The 14,412-nt window shown below is 44.7% G+C and overlaps 3 protein-coding genes and 1 pseudogene across 3 annotated transcripts; 2 read left to right on the forward strand and 2 right to left on the reverse strand.

The window, feature by feature from the left end:
- Positions 1-3,521: 3,521 nt before the first annotated feature.
- LOC106927517 (cobalamin trafficking protein CblD pseudogene) lies at positions 3,522-5,086 on the reverse strand (annotated as a pseudogene).
- Positions 5,087-5,886: 800 nt separating this feature from the next.
- Positions 5,887-6,963, forward strand: asdurf (ASNSD1 upstream open reading frame). Its single transcript, XM_015003148.2, has 4 exons — positions 5,887-6,071; positions 6,225-6,278; positions 6,674-6,749; positions 6,825-6,963. The coding sequence occupies exons 1-4, from the start codon at positions 5,997-5,999 to the stop codon at positions 6,863-6,865; spliced, it is 246 nt and encodes an 81-aa protein (XP_014858634.2). The 5' UTR covers positions 5,887-5,996; the 3' UTR covers positions 6,866-6,963.
- Positions 6,876-11,123, forward strand: asnsd1 (asparagine synthetase domain containing 1). The gene is made up of 3 exons (XM_015003149.2): positions 6,876-8,213; positions 9,711-9,892; positions 10,801-11,123. The coding sequence occupies exons 1-3, from the start codon at positions 6,876-6,878 to the stop codon at positions 11,045-11,047; spliced, it is 1,767 nt and encodes a 588-aa protein (XP_014858635.2). The 3' UTR covers positions 11,048-11,123.
- On the reverse strand, positions 10,580-14,307 carry LOC106927515 (uncharacterized). The gene is made up of 8 exons (XM_015003150.2): positions 13,664-14,307; positions 12,531-12,620; positions 12,377-12,456; positions 12,191-12,306; positions 12,023-12,120; positions 11,453-11,521; positions 11,322-11,380; positions 10,580-11,232 (listed from the first exon to the last, which is right to left on the reverse strand). The coding sequence occupies exons 1-8, from the start codon at positions 13,853-13,855 to the stop codon at positions 11,112-11,114; spliced, it is 825 nt and encodes a 274-aa protein (XP_014858636.2). The 5' UTR covers positions 13,856-14,307; the 3' UTR covers positions 10,580-11,111.
- Between the last annotated feature and the right edge of the window lie 105 nt (positions 14,308-14,412).

The raw sequence follows: 14,412 nt of genomic DNA on the forward strand, positions 1-14,412 counted from the left end.
AGAGGAAAGTTTAGTTTTTCTGTGAATTAGAGAAATATTGTCTTTTTGTTTCTTTGTTCAGGTTCTGCAGACGATCCGTCTCCAGTTTCTGGAAAGTTTCTCTAGAAAAAGTTTAAAACTGCACATCTGCTGCAGCTGCAAACATTTTTTTAGAAAACTGCATGACTTTTAGAGAAAGTGACGCTCTGCGTCGTCAGCGCTGCCATGGCTCATGTTTCAAACTATTCTGTAAAGAAGACAAAACATAATTTTATTAGATTTTTGGACCATATAAAATACCAACTAATTGGATTAAAAGCAATAAAAACTGTGATAAAAACATTTTAAAAATGAATAACTACAATAAATTAAATATATAGTTTCATATTACCAAAACTAATATACAAGTTAGTCCATAAAAGAATGAAGTAGGCTATTTATTTCATGTCAGAATGTTTTCATCTGCTGATTGTTCATTGGATCCAGACTTTAGATTATTTCTGTCTTTGCTTTTTTTTAGTTATTTCTTCTGTAAATATTTTTATTGTCTTCTAATAAAACTTTGACTTCTCTCCTGTGAATTATTTAGTGATTTTTTTGTGTTTTCTTAAAGATGAAGTTTAACTGTTGTTCTAGTTTCTGCATATTTATACAGTGTATTGTTCTATACTGTACAATTTCATTAATTGAATTAAATCTAACTAACAGGAATTTGCATTAACAGATTCCAGTTAATCTATATATTTTTATTGATCTGCTTTGTTCCACAGGAAGCTGCAGAAACCTTTGAAGGATTTGGACATTTTAAACATTGCTAACATAAAGCAGCTGCAGGAAGGAGAAGTGCAGGTTCGGTTTCCATGGATGACTTGCATTTCTCCGGTTTGTCAACAGAGCGGAGCAGAGGTGTAATTACGGGCTGCAGCTCCATCAGGTAACAAACACTGAGGCGGATCTGATCAGCTGGAGGCCTCTCTGGTTTCTCTGGGCTTTATTGTTCATGGAGATGTTTTTGGATCTGCAGGGATGAATAATTGCCACTAATCCCAGTAGCGTTGTGTTTCTGAGCTGATGTTGTTTTAGAGCTGAAGGATTCCAGAATGATCCGTCCAGATTCAGAGGACCGACCAGGCATGTTGTGAAAGAAACAAAAATGCTCTCTGGCCTGTTTCACTTCTCCCTCTGGCACAAACAAAGGAGGGGGCGGAGCCTCACATTCCCACTTCATCTGCAGGATGAGAGTCCAGTTTAACTTCATGCATCAAAAAACATTCAATTTTTAATGTCTTGCATTTTGCAAACTTCTTTATTTGCTTCAGAAGAAACAATGAAGAACTGAAAAGTGTGTCTACATGCTTCAGATCCCAATCAGAGCGCAGATGAACCTGTTCTGACCTGAAGGACCTGAGGGAGGTCAGAGGCTCCAGGTTCACAGAGAAAACATGCAGAAAGTTCAGGTTTAAACTTTACAGCAGAGAGTCAGAGTGAACTGGCCGAGGTTCACCGGGATGCAGATCGCTTCAGTTCATTACATGATTTTCTGGCTCACCTCAGGCTGTTCAGAGACGGAGATGATCAATATTTAGACAAGGTGGATCTGCAGAGTGACACCTGAAACCTGGGCTCAGTCAAACAGAAGAGTACTGTGTACCTAATAAAGTGGCCACTGGTGGTGAATCTCCAGGATTTCTGAATATCTTTCAAAGTTTTTCTTTGTTCACGACTTTTTCCCATTTCTTTCATTGAATCTGATCAAAAGTCCCAAAAATAAATCTGGACTTTATCTCCATCCGACGATCAGAGGAAGCATGAAGCTTCTGTGAGGTTCAGATTAAACAGACAAACTGAGCAGCTGTTCCAGAAAACTCATGGGTTCCACCTAAAACTTGTTGTACACTAAATTGTTTTTATGGGTCGATATGACTCTAGATGTTGTATTTATTCGTTTGGAGAAGAAAAGAGATTTTATCAGTTTCTTTTAGACAGAATTCAACAGTGGACACCACTAAAAAGGTAGCTGTGCTAACTCTAAAGCACTCATCAGAGACATTAGTTCTGCTAATGCTAAAGTGCTAACTGTAAATATTCGTTATGCTAATGATAAAACGCCGATCGGTAGATAGATTTAGTCTTTAGCTAAAGACCAGGAGCCATTTCTCCTGTGATCGCTAGGATAGCACGTTTGTTGTGGTTGTATTTACCCAGAATGCCCTGCGCTATAGTCCACTTCTTGGTTTGGTCTCTGGTCTGCTTGGAGTTCACATATGCATTCAAACCGAACCAGAGTTCACCCAGACCGAGGTTTGGAGGACCAGAGGTCAGAGGTCATTTAGCATTCACACCTCATCAGCCGAACCAGACTTTCTATAGAATTTGGTTTAAAGTGGATTAAAAAACACACCTTTATGTTTTTTGACCTGCCAGATTTTACAGGAACTCTCCAGTTCAGATCTGGAAAACCAGATTAGCTCTAAAGATTCTACTGGACCGAACCGAGCTGATTCTGGTTGCTTAATTCGGATTTTCAGAATAAAAGCTGGGGTTGTCCTCTCTGGGTGCTGTCTCATGCCGTGAGGGAGCAGAACTGGAATAAGCGGGTATTTTGGGCGCAGCGGTAACAATGGGCTCAGGTGAGTCTTTGTGATGTATTCAGGGCCCAAACAGAGCAGAGAGCCGCTGGAGCGGAACCAGATTAGTGGGTCGGTGTGTCAGCCCGCCGGGCTCAGCTGGCTGTCATCAGCGGTCAGACGGCTGCTCTGTTATTTTCAGCAGCAGGTATGTCTGCCTCCTTTTGCTGCACAACAAACTGTGTTTACCTGGGCTAATTTTATCCCGGATGGATAAAAATATGAATGACTGTCCCGCTGCGGCCTTGCGCTGCCGGGGCGAGGATAAAGCAGCGATGCTGGAGGATTTTCAGCTATTCTTCACGAGATGGCCGAGCTTTTTACAGCTAATGCTAACGGCGTTTTGTCAGAGTAGGTAAATAATCTGCTGTTTCCTCAGAGCGGTGCTGGTTCTGATGGTTCTGAAACTGCGGCGCTGCGGTCTTTAAGACTTTGATCTGCTTCACAACAATAAACATCAAAGGTCACCGTCTGAGGCCGCCGGTCCCAACATGACGGAGAGTCTTCCAGGGACACAGACAGCAAACACCTGACAGCTGGTCCGGATCGATACCAGCTGGTCCGGATCGATACCAGCTGGTCCGGATCGATACCAGCTGGTCCGGATCGATACCCGCTGCAGCTGGTCCGGCAGTGCGCCAGCTGGGCCGGGTCAAACCATCTCTACATCTTCTAGTAGAGATGTTTGGGTCCAGATTACAGCTTCTGGCCAATTGTCCAGGGCCGGTCCAAACCTTTCTGGGTCCCTAAGCTGATTTTCATCTCAGGGGTACCGTACCGACACCAGATGCTTCATCCTTCCTAAGCTAACGCTCATTAGCATCATTGTAATTAGCTTACATCACATCAGTGTTATTATGGTTATTTTAACCTAAGAGGAGAAACAAACTAAAAAATAGATTTTGATATGCAGAATTGGTGGTGTTGAAATGTGCTGTATTTTTTTTAACTATTTGAAAGTCACATCAGCTGATAAACACTGAACTTACAGCAAACAACTTTGATATGTCATATTTCCCCACCAGCAGCCATCAACAAATTAAACATTATTCATGTAACTATAAAAACAATATAGAAATAGTTTTTCCATGAGTAATGGCATTTAGTTGGTATTATCCAATGTTATTTTAAACATACTTTCATCACGCTATCTTTCTGCTCTTGGGGCCCCCTGGTGGCACGGAGGCCTCAAGCAGCCACTTAACTACCTGACTTTGAAGTGCCAGAAGGGCAAACATTTTCATAACGATTTAAAACAGGTCAGGAATTTATTCTAAAAAGTATAGTCCAGTATATAGAGGTGGACAATATGGCTGAGAAACACAATAATTTATCAGTTTTTTTGCTGTAAATACTTGAGATACTGTCAAACTAGTGATTGCTACCATTCATTGAATTATGGCACCTTTTGACAATCATATTTTCCAAAAATTAACTGTTTCTTTACTTTTCTCTTAATGAAAACTATTTTATTTAAGTTTGTCAACATTTCGGACGTTCATGAAGTGAAAAAGTTGAAAGAATCAGTTGTTCTGTCTGCTGTGTTTAGATGCTGAGCAGCTTCTCCAGGACGGAAGCTCCGGCCGTGGCGCTGGTGAAAATCGTCCCGACAAAGACGTGCGTCCCCCAGAGCGAATGGCGGACTGCCCGGCAGCAGCCCAGGTCCTCGATGCTGAAGCCCAGTTGGGCGTAGCGCTCATCCGTTTCAAACAGCGTGTTGTTGGTGTAGGAGCCGAAGAAGGCCAGGCCGGAGGACGGGTCGATGAAGTCAGCCCAGAAGCCGTCGGCCTGCAGGGCCCCGCAGATCTCCCGCGCACCGTGGATGAACGTCTCCAGCTTCTCCTCCCGCTCGTGCTCCACTGCGTCGCTCCATGACGTCATGTCGCTCCGGGTTTTCTGGGTCACCGTGATGACCGTCATGTCGGACTCCGGAGCCTCCGGGAACATGGACAGGAAGTCTCTTCTTAATGCTTCCGGGCAGGACAGGATGGCACACTCCACCCTGGAGTCGGAACCGGGAGGTTCGGACGGAAGAACTTCATCAGTTACCTGGAAACCCGAGAGCCCGTTTCTCCTGCTGTGCTCTCCTTCTCCCACCAAGGGGCGCTGCAGACCCACTGGATCACACAGGTAAATGTGACGGTCCGGAACGGCCGGGTTCTGGTCGGACCCAGCTGTTCTGGTTCGGACCAGATCATAGTTCTTTACGGAGCAGGCAGCAGCTGCAGAGACCGGTCTGCTAGCAGCCATGCTGTGGACCAACACCTTGATCCCGGAGAGGTATCGGACCAGCCTGGTTCTGCCGGACAGAACCGGACTCAAACAGGCCATTTTACCGAAACTCTACCCGCAGACGAATCCCTGTTTTCTTCAGCTTTTTCAACACAGAAACACAGAATCTCGTTGTGTCCTTGTAAACTCTCCTATCGTGTAAACATTCTTCTGCACATGCGCATTTCCCACCTAGCGCTTCTTCACTTCAGCTATTTTCACACGGTTTTATCGCCCCCTGGTGGTGTGGGGAATAAATTCCGTGTTTATCATTTTCTTAATTTCTTTTAACCATACTCCAAAACAATAGAAATACATTACTTGTCCAGTTTCTCTTAAAACCGAAGAAATTAATTGAGAAGTAGTAAAAGCGGTTTTAAAAACCAAAGACTTTCTTCAACACTGAAAAACATGCACTTCATGTAATTTGTAAATCAAAACAGTTGAACATCAATTTTACTCTTGCAATATATCTAAAAAAATGTTTGCATAACTTAGAAAAAAAGTAATTTGCTTTTCAGACTATTAGATTTGGTTTTTACTCTGAAAATAAAGAATAATTTGATAATACTGCTAAAATTTTTATTCTTAAATGTTGTTTTTAAAAGTCTTATTTGAAAGTGCACTAAATCTGTATAATTTTACCGAAGCTCACATTATATGTATCGGCTCTTCACGTGTCACATTTATGTTTGAAAATAATGTGAACATTTTGCTCCTATTCCTATTTTTTGGAAATTATTTTTGTTGGAATTGTAATCTTTCTGTTGAATTTTCATTATATAACTTTAAAAAATTAATTTAGTAAATGTAACAAGATATTACAGCGGAATACATCAAAATGTGATCATAATCATGTAAATAGCACACATTAAGTAAAACATGTAAGGGATTTAAATAAATTAACAGTATATAATGGCTGGATAAACTACACAACATGATTTTTCTTGTTTGTTGCCTGTCGCAATATGGCGGCGACGTAGACGTGCGATTCCGACGTTTCATCGTTCATGAACCGGAAACTGTCTCTTAGGGTCAAACCCTAAACCCGGCGATGAACCTGCTAGCTCTCCTAGCTAGCTCCGTCAAATAGCTTGTTTTAGTTTAGTTTTAGACAAAATGTCTCAAACAAACTCCGGCAGCAGCGATAATGTGAGCAAATATTCAGCGCTGAAGGAGGAACTGAACAGAAAGGTTCGTAAAAAACCCAGTTTCTATCAGCTAACACGCTAATATAGAGGAGGATAAGCAGCTTTCACATGTTTTAGATGAATATTATGACTTTTATACAAGCTGTTATCAGCTGTGTTTTTAGTTTGCTTATTTAAATTTGTTTTTATCTTTTAGGTGAAGGAGCAGAAGATTATTGTGGACGAGCTTTCTAATCTGAAGAAAAACAGGGTGAGCAGCTTTTAACACACCCTGACTTTAAATACATCAGTATTTCTCTGATTATTCAGGTAAAAGCGGAATGAAACCGATCCATGTGGGTTAGCATGAAATGTAGTTCCACCAATCACAACCTGGCTTTGAAATTCAGTTCAGTTTAGATTACAGTGGTAGGTTGCAGAAAAAATTCGGCAAACAAACATTTTCAAATCCAGAATCCTTTGTGCTGCTAACTCAGTGAATGAACAGACATGAGCTCAACAAAATATTAATGTTTTTTAATCTGTTATTCGGGTTCCTATCAAACGGCTGTTCTAGCCATTCAGTTTGTCTGGACTGGATTGTTTAAAATGACAAAATCCGTTTTCTTGTTGACTTTGATGGATGTTTGCGTTTGTTTCCTGCAGAAAGTTTACATCCAGCAGAGGAACAGCAACGTTTTCTTCCTGGCCGACAGAAGTCAGACTCTGAGTTCCTGTAAAAGTAAGTCGTTCTTTTCCGGGTCGTATCTTCTGACCCTGATGGAGTCGTTCTGATGCCGGTCCGTTCTGTCTGCAGAGCAGTTGGACTACATGAAGAAGGAGCAGCAGGACCTTTGAGGTCATCACCATGTGTGGGATCTTCTGCCTGCTGAGCCGGTCCGCGGCTCCGGAGGAACGGGACCAGGCGGTCCTGGAACCTCTGCAGAGGAGAGGACCGGACTCCAGCCGGGACCTCTCAGTTACAGGGACGGACTCCAGTTATCGGTGCCTGCTCTCCGCCCATGTTCTCCACATGCGGGGCCTCCTCACGCCGCAGCCGCTGCAGGACGCCGCCGGGAACGTCCTGCTGTGGAACGGGGAGATCTTTGGAGGCCTTCCAGTGGATCCAGACCAGAACGACACCGCCGTCCTCTCTCAGCGGCTGCAGTCCTGTGGAACCGGCGCTGAGATCCTGTCGGTCCTGTCAGCGGTCCGCGGGCCCTGGGCCTTCGTTTACCACCAGAGGGCGGCGGAGTGCCTCTGGTTCGGCCGGGACTTCTTCGGCAGGCGGAGCTTACTGTGGAGTTTCGCGGCGGGAACAATGACCCTGACCTCAGTGGCGGCGCACAGTCCGGCCTCCGACCCGCGGAGGTGGCACGAAGTCCCGGCCGCCGGCGTGTTCAGGGTCGACCTGAAGGAGTTTGCTCGATCCGGTTCTGTTTCATTGGAGATTTTTCCCTGGGATCATCCTGATATTCCCTCCACCAGCCTGGAATCCCTTCCCATCTACTGCCTGGCGGTGATGAACCCGGCTGGGCTCGTTCTGTCCGCCCCAGTTCCTCCTCTGAACGAGTCACTTCCAGCCTCCAGCCCTGACCCGCTAACCGAGTGCCGGCTGTTGGGCCAGGAGCTGGAGGAGCTGCTGGCAGGAAGCACGCGCCCGGATGAGGCGAAACGTCTGATCCGAGTCCTGAGCGAGGCGGTGCGGAGACGAGTTCAGGCTCCGCCTCCTCTGGCCGGTTCCGCCAGCGTTGCTGTTCTTTTCTCCGGAGGAATCGACTCCATGATCCTGGCTGCTCTGGCCGACCGCCATGTTCCCGCTCAGCATCCCATCGACCTGCTGAACGTCGCCTTCAGACTCCAGGAGCCAAAGAACCACAACAAGAAGCGGAACAAGGATTCCCCGAACAGCGACCTGACTGCTCGCCGAACCTTCAGCCCCTTTGACGTTCCAGACCGACTGACGGGAAGGGCCGGTCTGGAGGAACTGCGCAGCCTGAATCCTGAGCGGCGCTGGAACTTCGTGGAGATCAACGTGACGCCGGAGGAACTGCAGGAGGCACGACGGCAGCGGATCCGGCACCTGGTGCTTCCGCTGGACTCGGTGCTGGATGACAGCATCGGCTGCGCCGTCTGGTTCGCTGCCAGGGGCGCAGGGAACGTCATGGAGGATGGCGGGCCCAGACCCTTCACCTCCTCAGCCAAGGTGACCTTTCACCTTCTGTAGCCGAGAATAGGGCTGTTGTAAACGAATATTTTAGTAATCGAGTAATCGGATTTAAAAAAAATTATAAAATGAAATATTGGTAAATCTGGCATAATACCGGTGTTACTATCAGATATCAATATCAGTCCAATTTTTCATATTTGAGCATCCCTAACAGTTGCTTTTTTGTAGTTTAGAAAACTAACCTGTAACAATAATATCTCACTTTCTAAGTTAACCAGAAGAAAAGTTATAGAAAAATCTGAAATTATATTGAATTTAATAACAAAGAGGCAGGCTCACAAATATGCTTATAAAAAATGTCTACAATCCAGCTTTTAGTTTATGTATTCATCTTCAGTGAGTTTAATAGATTAATTAAACTCACCTTGCCACCTAACCTGTCACGCTTTGGGTTTGAAAATACGGGAAATGCCGCCTGGAGTGGGAGGAGAGGGCGAATGAACGAACGTAAGATGGGGTGGAGGGGAGGAAATAGACCAGCGGACTGACGAACCGTTAGACCGGGGGACGAACACGGGGGGAAGCAATACGGGATATTTACGACACCTTCACTGGTCACACTCAGAAACTCATCTACCAGCCATGTACGATGCGCTCCGCCACCCGTTTCTTCAGACCGGGATATGAAATTTATTGTGCGGTTCGTCGGTAAAGCTACATTTACACGGTAAGCATCAGCTACTCAGCCGCCCGCCCTGTTCAGGCTATCCGCTCACCTCAGCGCTCTTCCCGCCGTTCGCTTTCAACCAGCAGCCCCGGAGGAGAAATGCTGCCGTACTCCAGGCATTCCCCAGTCATTTTAAGGATGCTTATTGGTTCCCCAAAAACGATAAAAAGTCGGGCATTATCATCAATCAATAAAATCCCCACGGGCCAATCTTGAAGATTGGACTTTATGCCGCTGAGACTTAGCTTTTGTCAACAACTCAGAGGCGGAAGTGAGAGCTCCGCGCAACGCAAATTAAGTCCCGGCCGGAACACGGCGCGCTAACTAATAAAACATAAATTAACGAAGCTTCGAGGCAGGTAAATTTTCCTCGAGGAATTTTAGTAATCGAGGTACTCGAATCATTCGAGGAATCGTTTCAGCCCTAGCCGAGAACAATGTCCTGTTTTCTTCAAGGTTCAACCTGCAGATCCAGATTTTTGTTCCTTATTCTTCAGATTTAAGAAAAACATTAGACTGATTAGGTTTTATGGTTTATTGTTTATTAGTTTATTCTTTGATTAATCATCTAAATCATCACATTCTAGCCAATCAGAGCCAGCGTTAATCAGCAGGTGATACACGTGAGGGGCCCGGTCATTGGCCCCGCACCCGGCCCGACGCTGACTTGTTCCGCTAGTGTGTTTGTTAGTTAATTAAATCTGCTGTGTGACGTTTGCGTTCTTCTTCTGCGCATGCGTGAAAACCGTTCACAGTGAGCGGTAATTTAACGAGCCACGCGGTAAAAATGTGATTCCGCCCGGCAGGTGGTCCTGACCGGGATCGGAGCGGATGAGCAGCTGGCCGGTTACTCCCGCCACAGAGTCCGGTTCCAGACGGCGGGACTCCGGGGACTGCTGGAGGAGCTGAGCATGGAGCTGGGCCGGATCTCCTCCAGGAACCTGGGCCGGGACGACCGAGTGGTGGGAGACCACGGGAAGGAGGCCAGGTAGGCGGAGCCAGAAGACCGGAAATAACTTTTATAAAAATCTGGTGGAAAAATTAAGATTTAACGAAAAAATACGGATTTTTCTTTTTGTTAGGAAATGAAGCTGAAATGTTGAGGTTTATGCAGGCAAACATCGCTGATGCTGCAGGTTGAAGATTCCAGACCAGTTTAGTTTGGGAAAAAATAAAAAATCAGGTTTTTGATCAGCTGATCAAACGGAACCAAACAGAGCAGCTAAAGATTATTTTAGAAATCAATAAATCTGACAATCATCAAATTACTCTGATTAATCGATTAATCTGGTGATTAACCTCTCATTTTGATGATTGATTAGTCTGAAGACTAATCAGATAAAAAGATGGTCAGTGTTTTTAATTTAACAACCTTTTTGTATGCAATATTAGAAACATGTTAAAATATGCAATTATTAAATTATATGGCAAAAGGTGAAAATATTCCAGACTGAATATTAGAAATATATAAAAAAAAACTTTATTTCAAACTCATTTTAATGACACATTGCTGTCGGTTTTTAGATTTTTTTCCTCATTTTATAAAAAATGAAGTGTTTTTTTTTTTTCCATTCCATCATGCAGAACAAAAACTAGCAAAAGTTTTTTTTAATTAAAAAAAAAAAAACATCTTGTTTTTTATTGAGACTTTTTCTGAAAATAATTTAAAAAAAAGTAGATTTTTAAAATCCTTTTATTGGTAAATTTTCATCCATTTGATGACAGACGAACATTGGCAGATTAAACCGTGACAGTCAGAATGGGAGCGAAAGGAAATAAATGTTTTTACTAAAATCTGATTAATTTTTCTGCTGCTCAGAATGAAACGGGTGTGACTGGTTCTGATCCGACCCGCTGCATTGTTTGCGTTTGTTTCCGTCCCGTTTGTCCCTGCAGGTTTCCGTACCTGGACGAGGACGTGGTCAGCTACCTGAGCTCGCTGCCCGTCTGGCTGAAGGCCGACCTGTCTCTGCCGCGCGGCGTCGGCGAGAAGCTCCTCCTGCGGTCGGCGGCCACGCAGCTGGGCCTGGGCCGATCGGCCGTCCTGCCCAAGCGGGCCATGCAGTTCGGCTCGCGCGTGGCCAAGATGGAGGACCGGCGGGAGAAGGCGTCCGATAAATGCAGGAGGCTCCTGACCGGATGACTGACGGCCTCTGGTTTCCTGTTTGAATCATTCTAAAATCATTTCCTATTAAAAGTTGGTTCCTTTAAACCATGAACGATTTGTCGTCCTGAAGCTTCTCGCTGAAGTAAACGTCACACTCCAGGTAAGACGGCAGGTTTCCCACGTCAAAGCGTCCGGAGATCTCATGGGTGAAAACCGGCTTCCTGATAAGTTAGAAACGAGTTTCAAAGTTAGAAATAATTTTCTGCTTGCTGGATGGACTCTGAGGGGCTGAAGAAGCGTTTCCTGTTACCTCGGGATGAGCCACGACACGAAGTTCCCCGGAGCGTCGCGCTCTTCGATCGGAGCGTCCTGATGACAGAAAGTTTCTGTGAGAATCTGAACGTCTGGAAACTAAAACTCGCCGTTCAGGTTGAATTTGACCTTCTTCTCCTCCAGGAAGGCGTCCAGCAGAGGAAGACTCTCCTTGGAGAACACGTAGAAACACGGACACTGGGAAATGTCAGAACATGAAATACTTTTAATATTCACAGGTCAAAAACTATGAGACAGCGGTGGGAATACTTTGCTAATGCGCTAATAGTGGAGCTAATTTTAGCTTTAGTGTTCTTGCTAGCACGGGACTAAAATGTTAAATGTACTATGGTGTTTATCACCCGACAGCGATGGCTTTTGCTAAATAAGATGTTAGCATAGCGTTTTACCACAAAATAACATGTTGCTGCAGGTCTTTAGCGTTAGCTTCCACTGAATCTCATAATGTTGTGAAATAGTACCAGCTAAATACTGTTCTTATAGCATGTTAGCATTAGTTTCCACTAAACATGTTGATTTAGTGCTTTAGCATTAGCTTTTCCTAATTAGCATAATGGAATTGTGATTTAGAATTAGCTTCTGCTAAATCCAGTGTTGGTATAACTATTGTGATGACACTGACTGTTGTGGTTAGCTTAGCTAGCATGTAGCTAGCATCGGGCGCCCTGATGGACTCACGGCTCTCCTGGACTTGGTCTCTGAAGGCCGCGGCTTCTCCTTCATCCGGAGAACCCGGAGATCATCATCCACCTCCAGGATCCCGTACTTCTGGGTTTCTGCAGAGCAGCAGGAGAACGTTCGTCCTTCCACTAACTGCAGCGATGATGATGATGATGGTGATCTCACCTTCGTCCCTGCAGCGGTAGCACAGCAGCAGGCAGCTGTCGGCGCTCCTTGCCTGCAGCTCAGAAACCTTCTGTGCGACCCGGGCCAGACTGAAGTCCTCCCTGAACAGCGTGTCGCTGCAGAAACATCAGAACCGGCATCAAGTCCCTGAAACCCGCTACGGGTCCAGACCAACCAGAACCTCACCCTCCAATGACCATCACGCCGTCCTGGATGCCGAAGTGCTTCACCACCAGCTGCAGGCAGGCGACGGCGCCGAGCCGCTCCTGGGACGGACAGACCACGTTAATGTGGATCGGATCAGAACCAGGCAGGTTCTAATGGGTTTTTATCGGTTTACTTCGTTGCTTCGTGTCTCATCGCTGAGAATCTGCACTTCTGGAAACTCTGTGGCCCAAACGGCGAATGCAGCCTGGTGGAGAGCGTTGGTCTGAGGAAGAGCAGAACCAGAACCAGGCGGTCCAATTTAAAACCCACCAGAGTTCTGGCTACAAACCACCTGACGTTTAAATCTGGTTCCATTCTGACCCGTTTCACTCCAAACTGCATGTCAGGTTCATTTCTGTCAAAATTATTCAGAATAAACCAAAACTAAATAATGGAAAGTTCTTAAAGCTACAGGCTCCCATTTCTATAGTTAGTCAAAAATGTAACTATAATTTTGGTTATTTAGCCTGTCAGGAAAAAACTGAGGTCCATCTTCCAAATTCATATTTTCACCATTTTGTTCATTTTTAAAATGTCAGAAACTAAACATAGTTAGTAAGCTCAACATTTAGCTTACCAACTATACATTGGAGTTTAATATTTAGGCTAAATATTTAGCTTGAGGGTTGAAGCTAGTTGCTGGTTAAATCTTGGGGCAGAGATTTCCTCCTGAGGTGAATTTGTGAACAAATCCCAGTTAAAGTACAAGGAAAAAATTAAATTTTAGGTGTGAGCTAGCTTAGCACAGCAATTAAACAAGTATTTTTTTTGGATCTGTTATAAACTAAATGTTTATAATGATTGTAGCTTAAAATGTTGTGTTTACATGTTGAAAAATATTTTATCTGTTCTGAAATGACCAGATCACATTTAATCGCATTTTCACTCAATAAAAAATTCAAGCATTAATGAGACCCGTAACGGGGGCCTAAGCAGAAGCCCTTAGCTTGCATATGTCTTGGACCGGCCCTGTCTAAAGAACCCAAAACAGTATAAAAATGTATCAGATTTTAATCAGTGGGATAAAAGTTTTACAAATAACCTTTAAAGTAAAACGGTCCAATTCAAGTTTGGCTGTGTTGATTTTTAACCAGACGGGGTCAAAGGTTGCATAGAGTTGACAAACGGACGGAATAGTTCTGGGTCAACTAGTTCATTAACCGGTTCCAATTGGGATCCGGATCATTCCCTTCGATTCGGCTGTCTGGACCGGTTCTGTTTGATCATCTCTACTGAAACATGATTCTAGTATTTTTGGGTTCCTACCACCACGTAGATCCCGTCCACCGTTCCAGACCGGGTCAGCGCCCGGACCCAGCGGCTGATCAGCGGGCTGCGGCCCACCGGCAGCAGCGGCTTCGGAACCCCGACCAGGTGAGCGAACCTGCCGCTGCGGTCGGAGGAAACGTCCCGCTGCAGTCTGGTTCCGTATCCCGCGGCGAGAATCACGGCCTTCATCTAGAACTCTTGTCTGGGCCAATCTGGGTCGGGATTCTGGTTCCAGGACCGGCTGAACTGAGGCAAAGTTCCCATTCTTCTTTGGAGGTTTGGAAGGAGCTCTTTACGCTCTACCGCCCCCTGGAGGAACTAATAAATCAGCAGAACCTTATTGAACCTGCTGACCACAGAGTTCAGAACACCACCCGAACCAGCTAAACTAGAAACTAACCAGTTAAACTGATTGGATCACAAATATTCACTATTTATAAATGAAAATAATTTACCTCTAGGTTTTCATTTATTGACACTCTTAGGATGCTGCAGAAACCATGAACTAGTTACATTTACTCGCGTTACTGTAATAATTTGGAAAGAAGTTTTAGGGACTTCCTTTCATTTAAGGACCTTTTTACCCCGATACTTTATTTAGGTAAAATATTAAACTGTATTTTTACTTGAGTACATTATGTTTCTGCTCTGCACCGACATGAAGCCGTTCATGAAATAAATTCTGATCCTCGTCTTTTCCGACCAGAACCGTTCATGTTGGACCTCTGACCCGACAGGAAGGACGA

Source organism: Poecilia mexicana, unplaced genomic scaffold (genome assembly GCF_051168715.1).
Source record: "Poecilia mexicana isolate PSO_F unplaced genomic scaffold, ASM5116871v1 scaffold_2, whole genome shotgun sequence".
Classification (NCBI taxonomy): domain Eukaryota; kingdom Metazoa; phylum Chordata; class Actinopteri; order Cyprinodontiformes; family Poeciliidae; genus Poecilia; species Poecilia mexicana.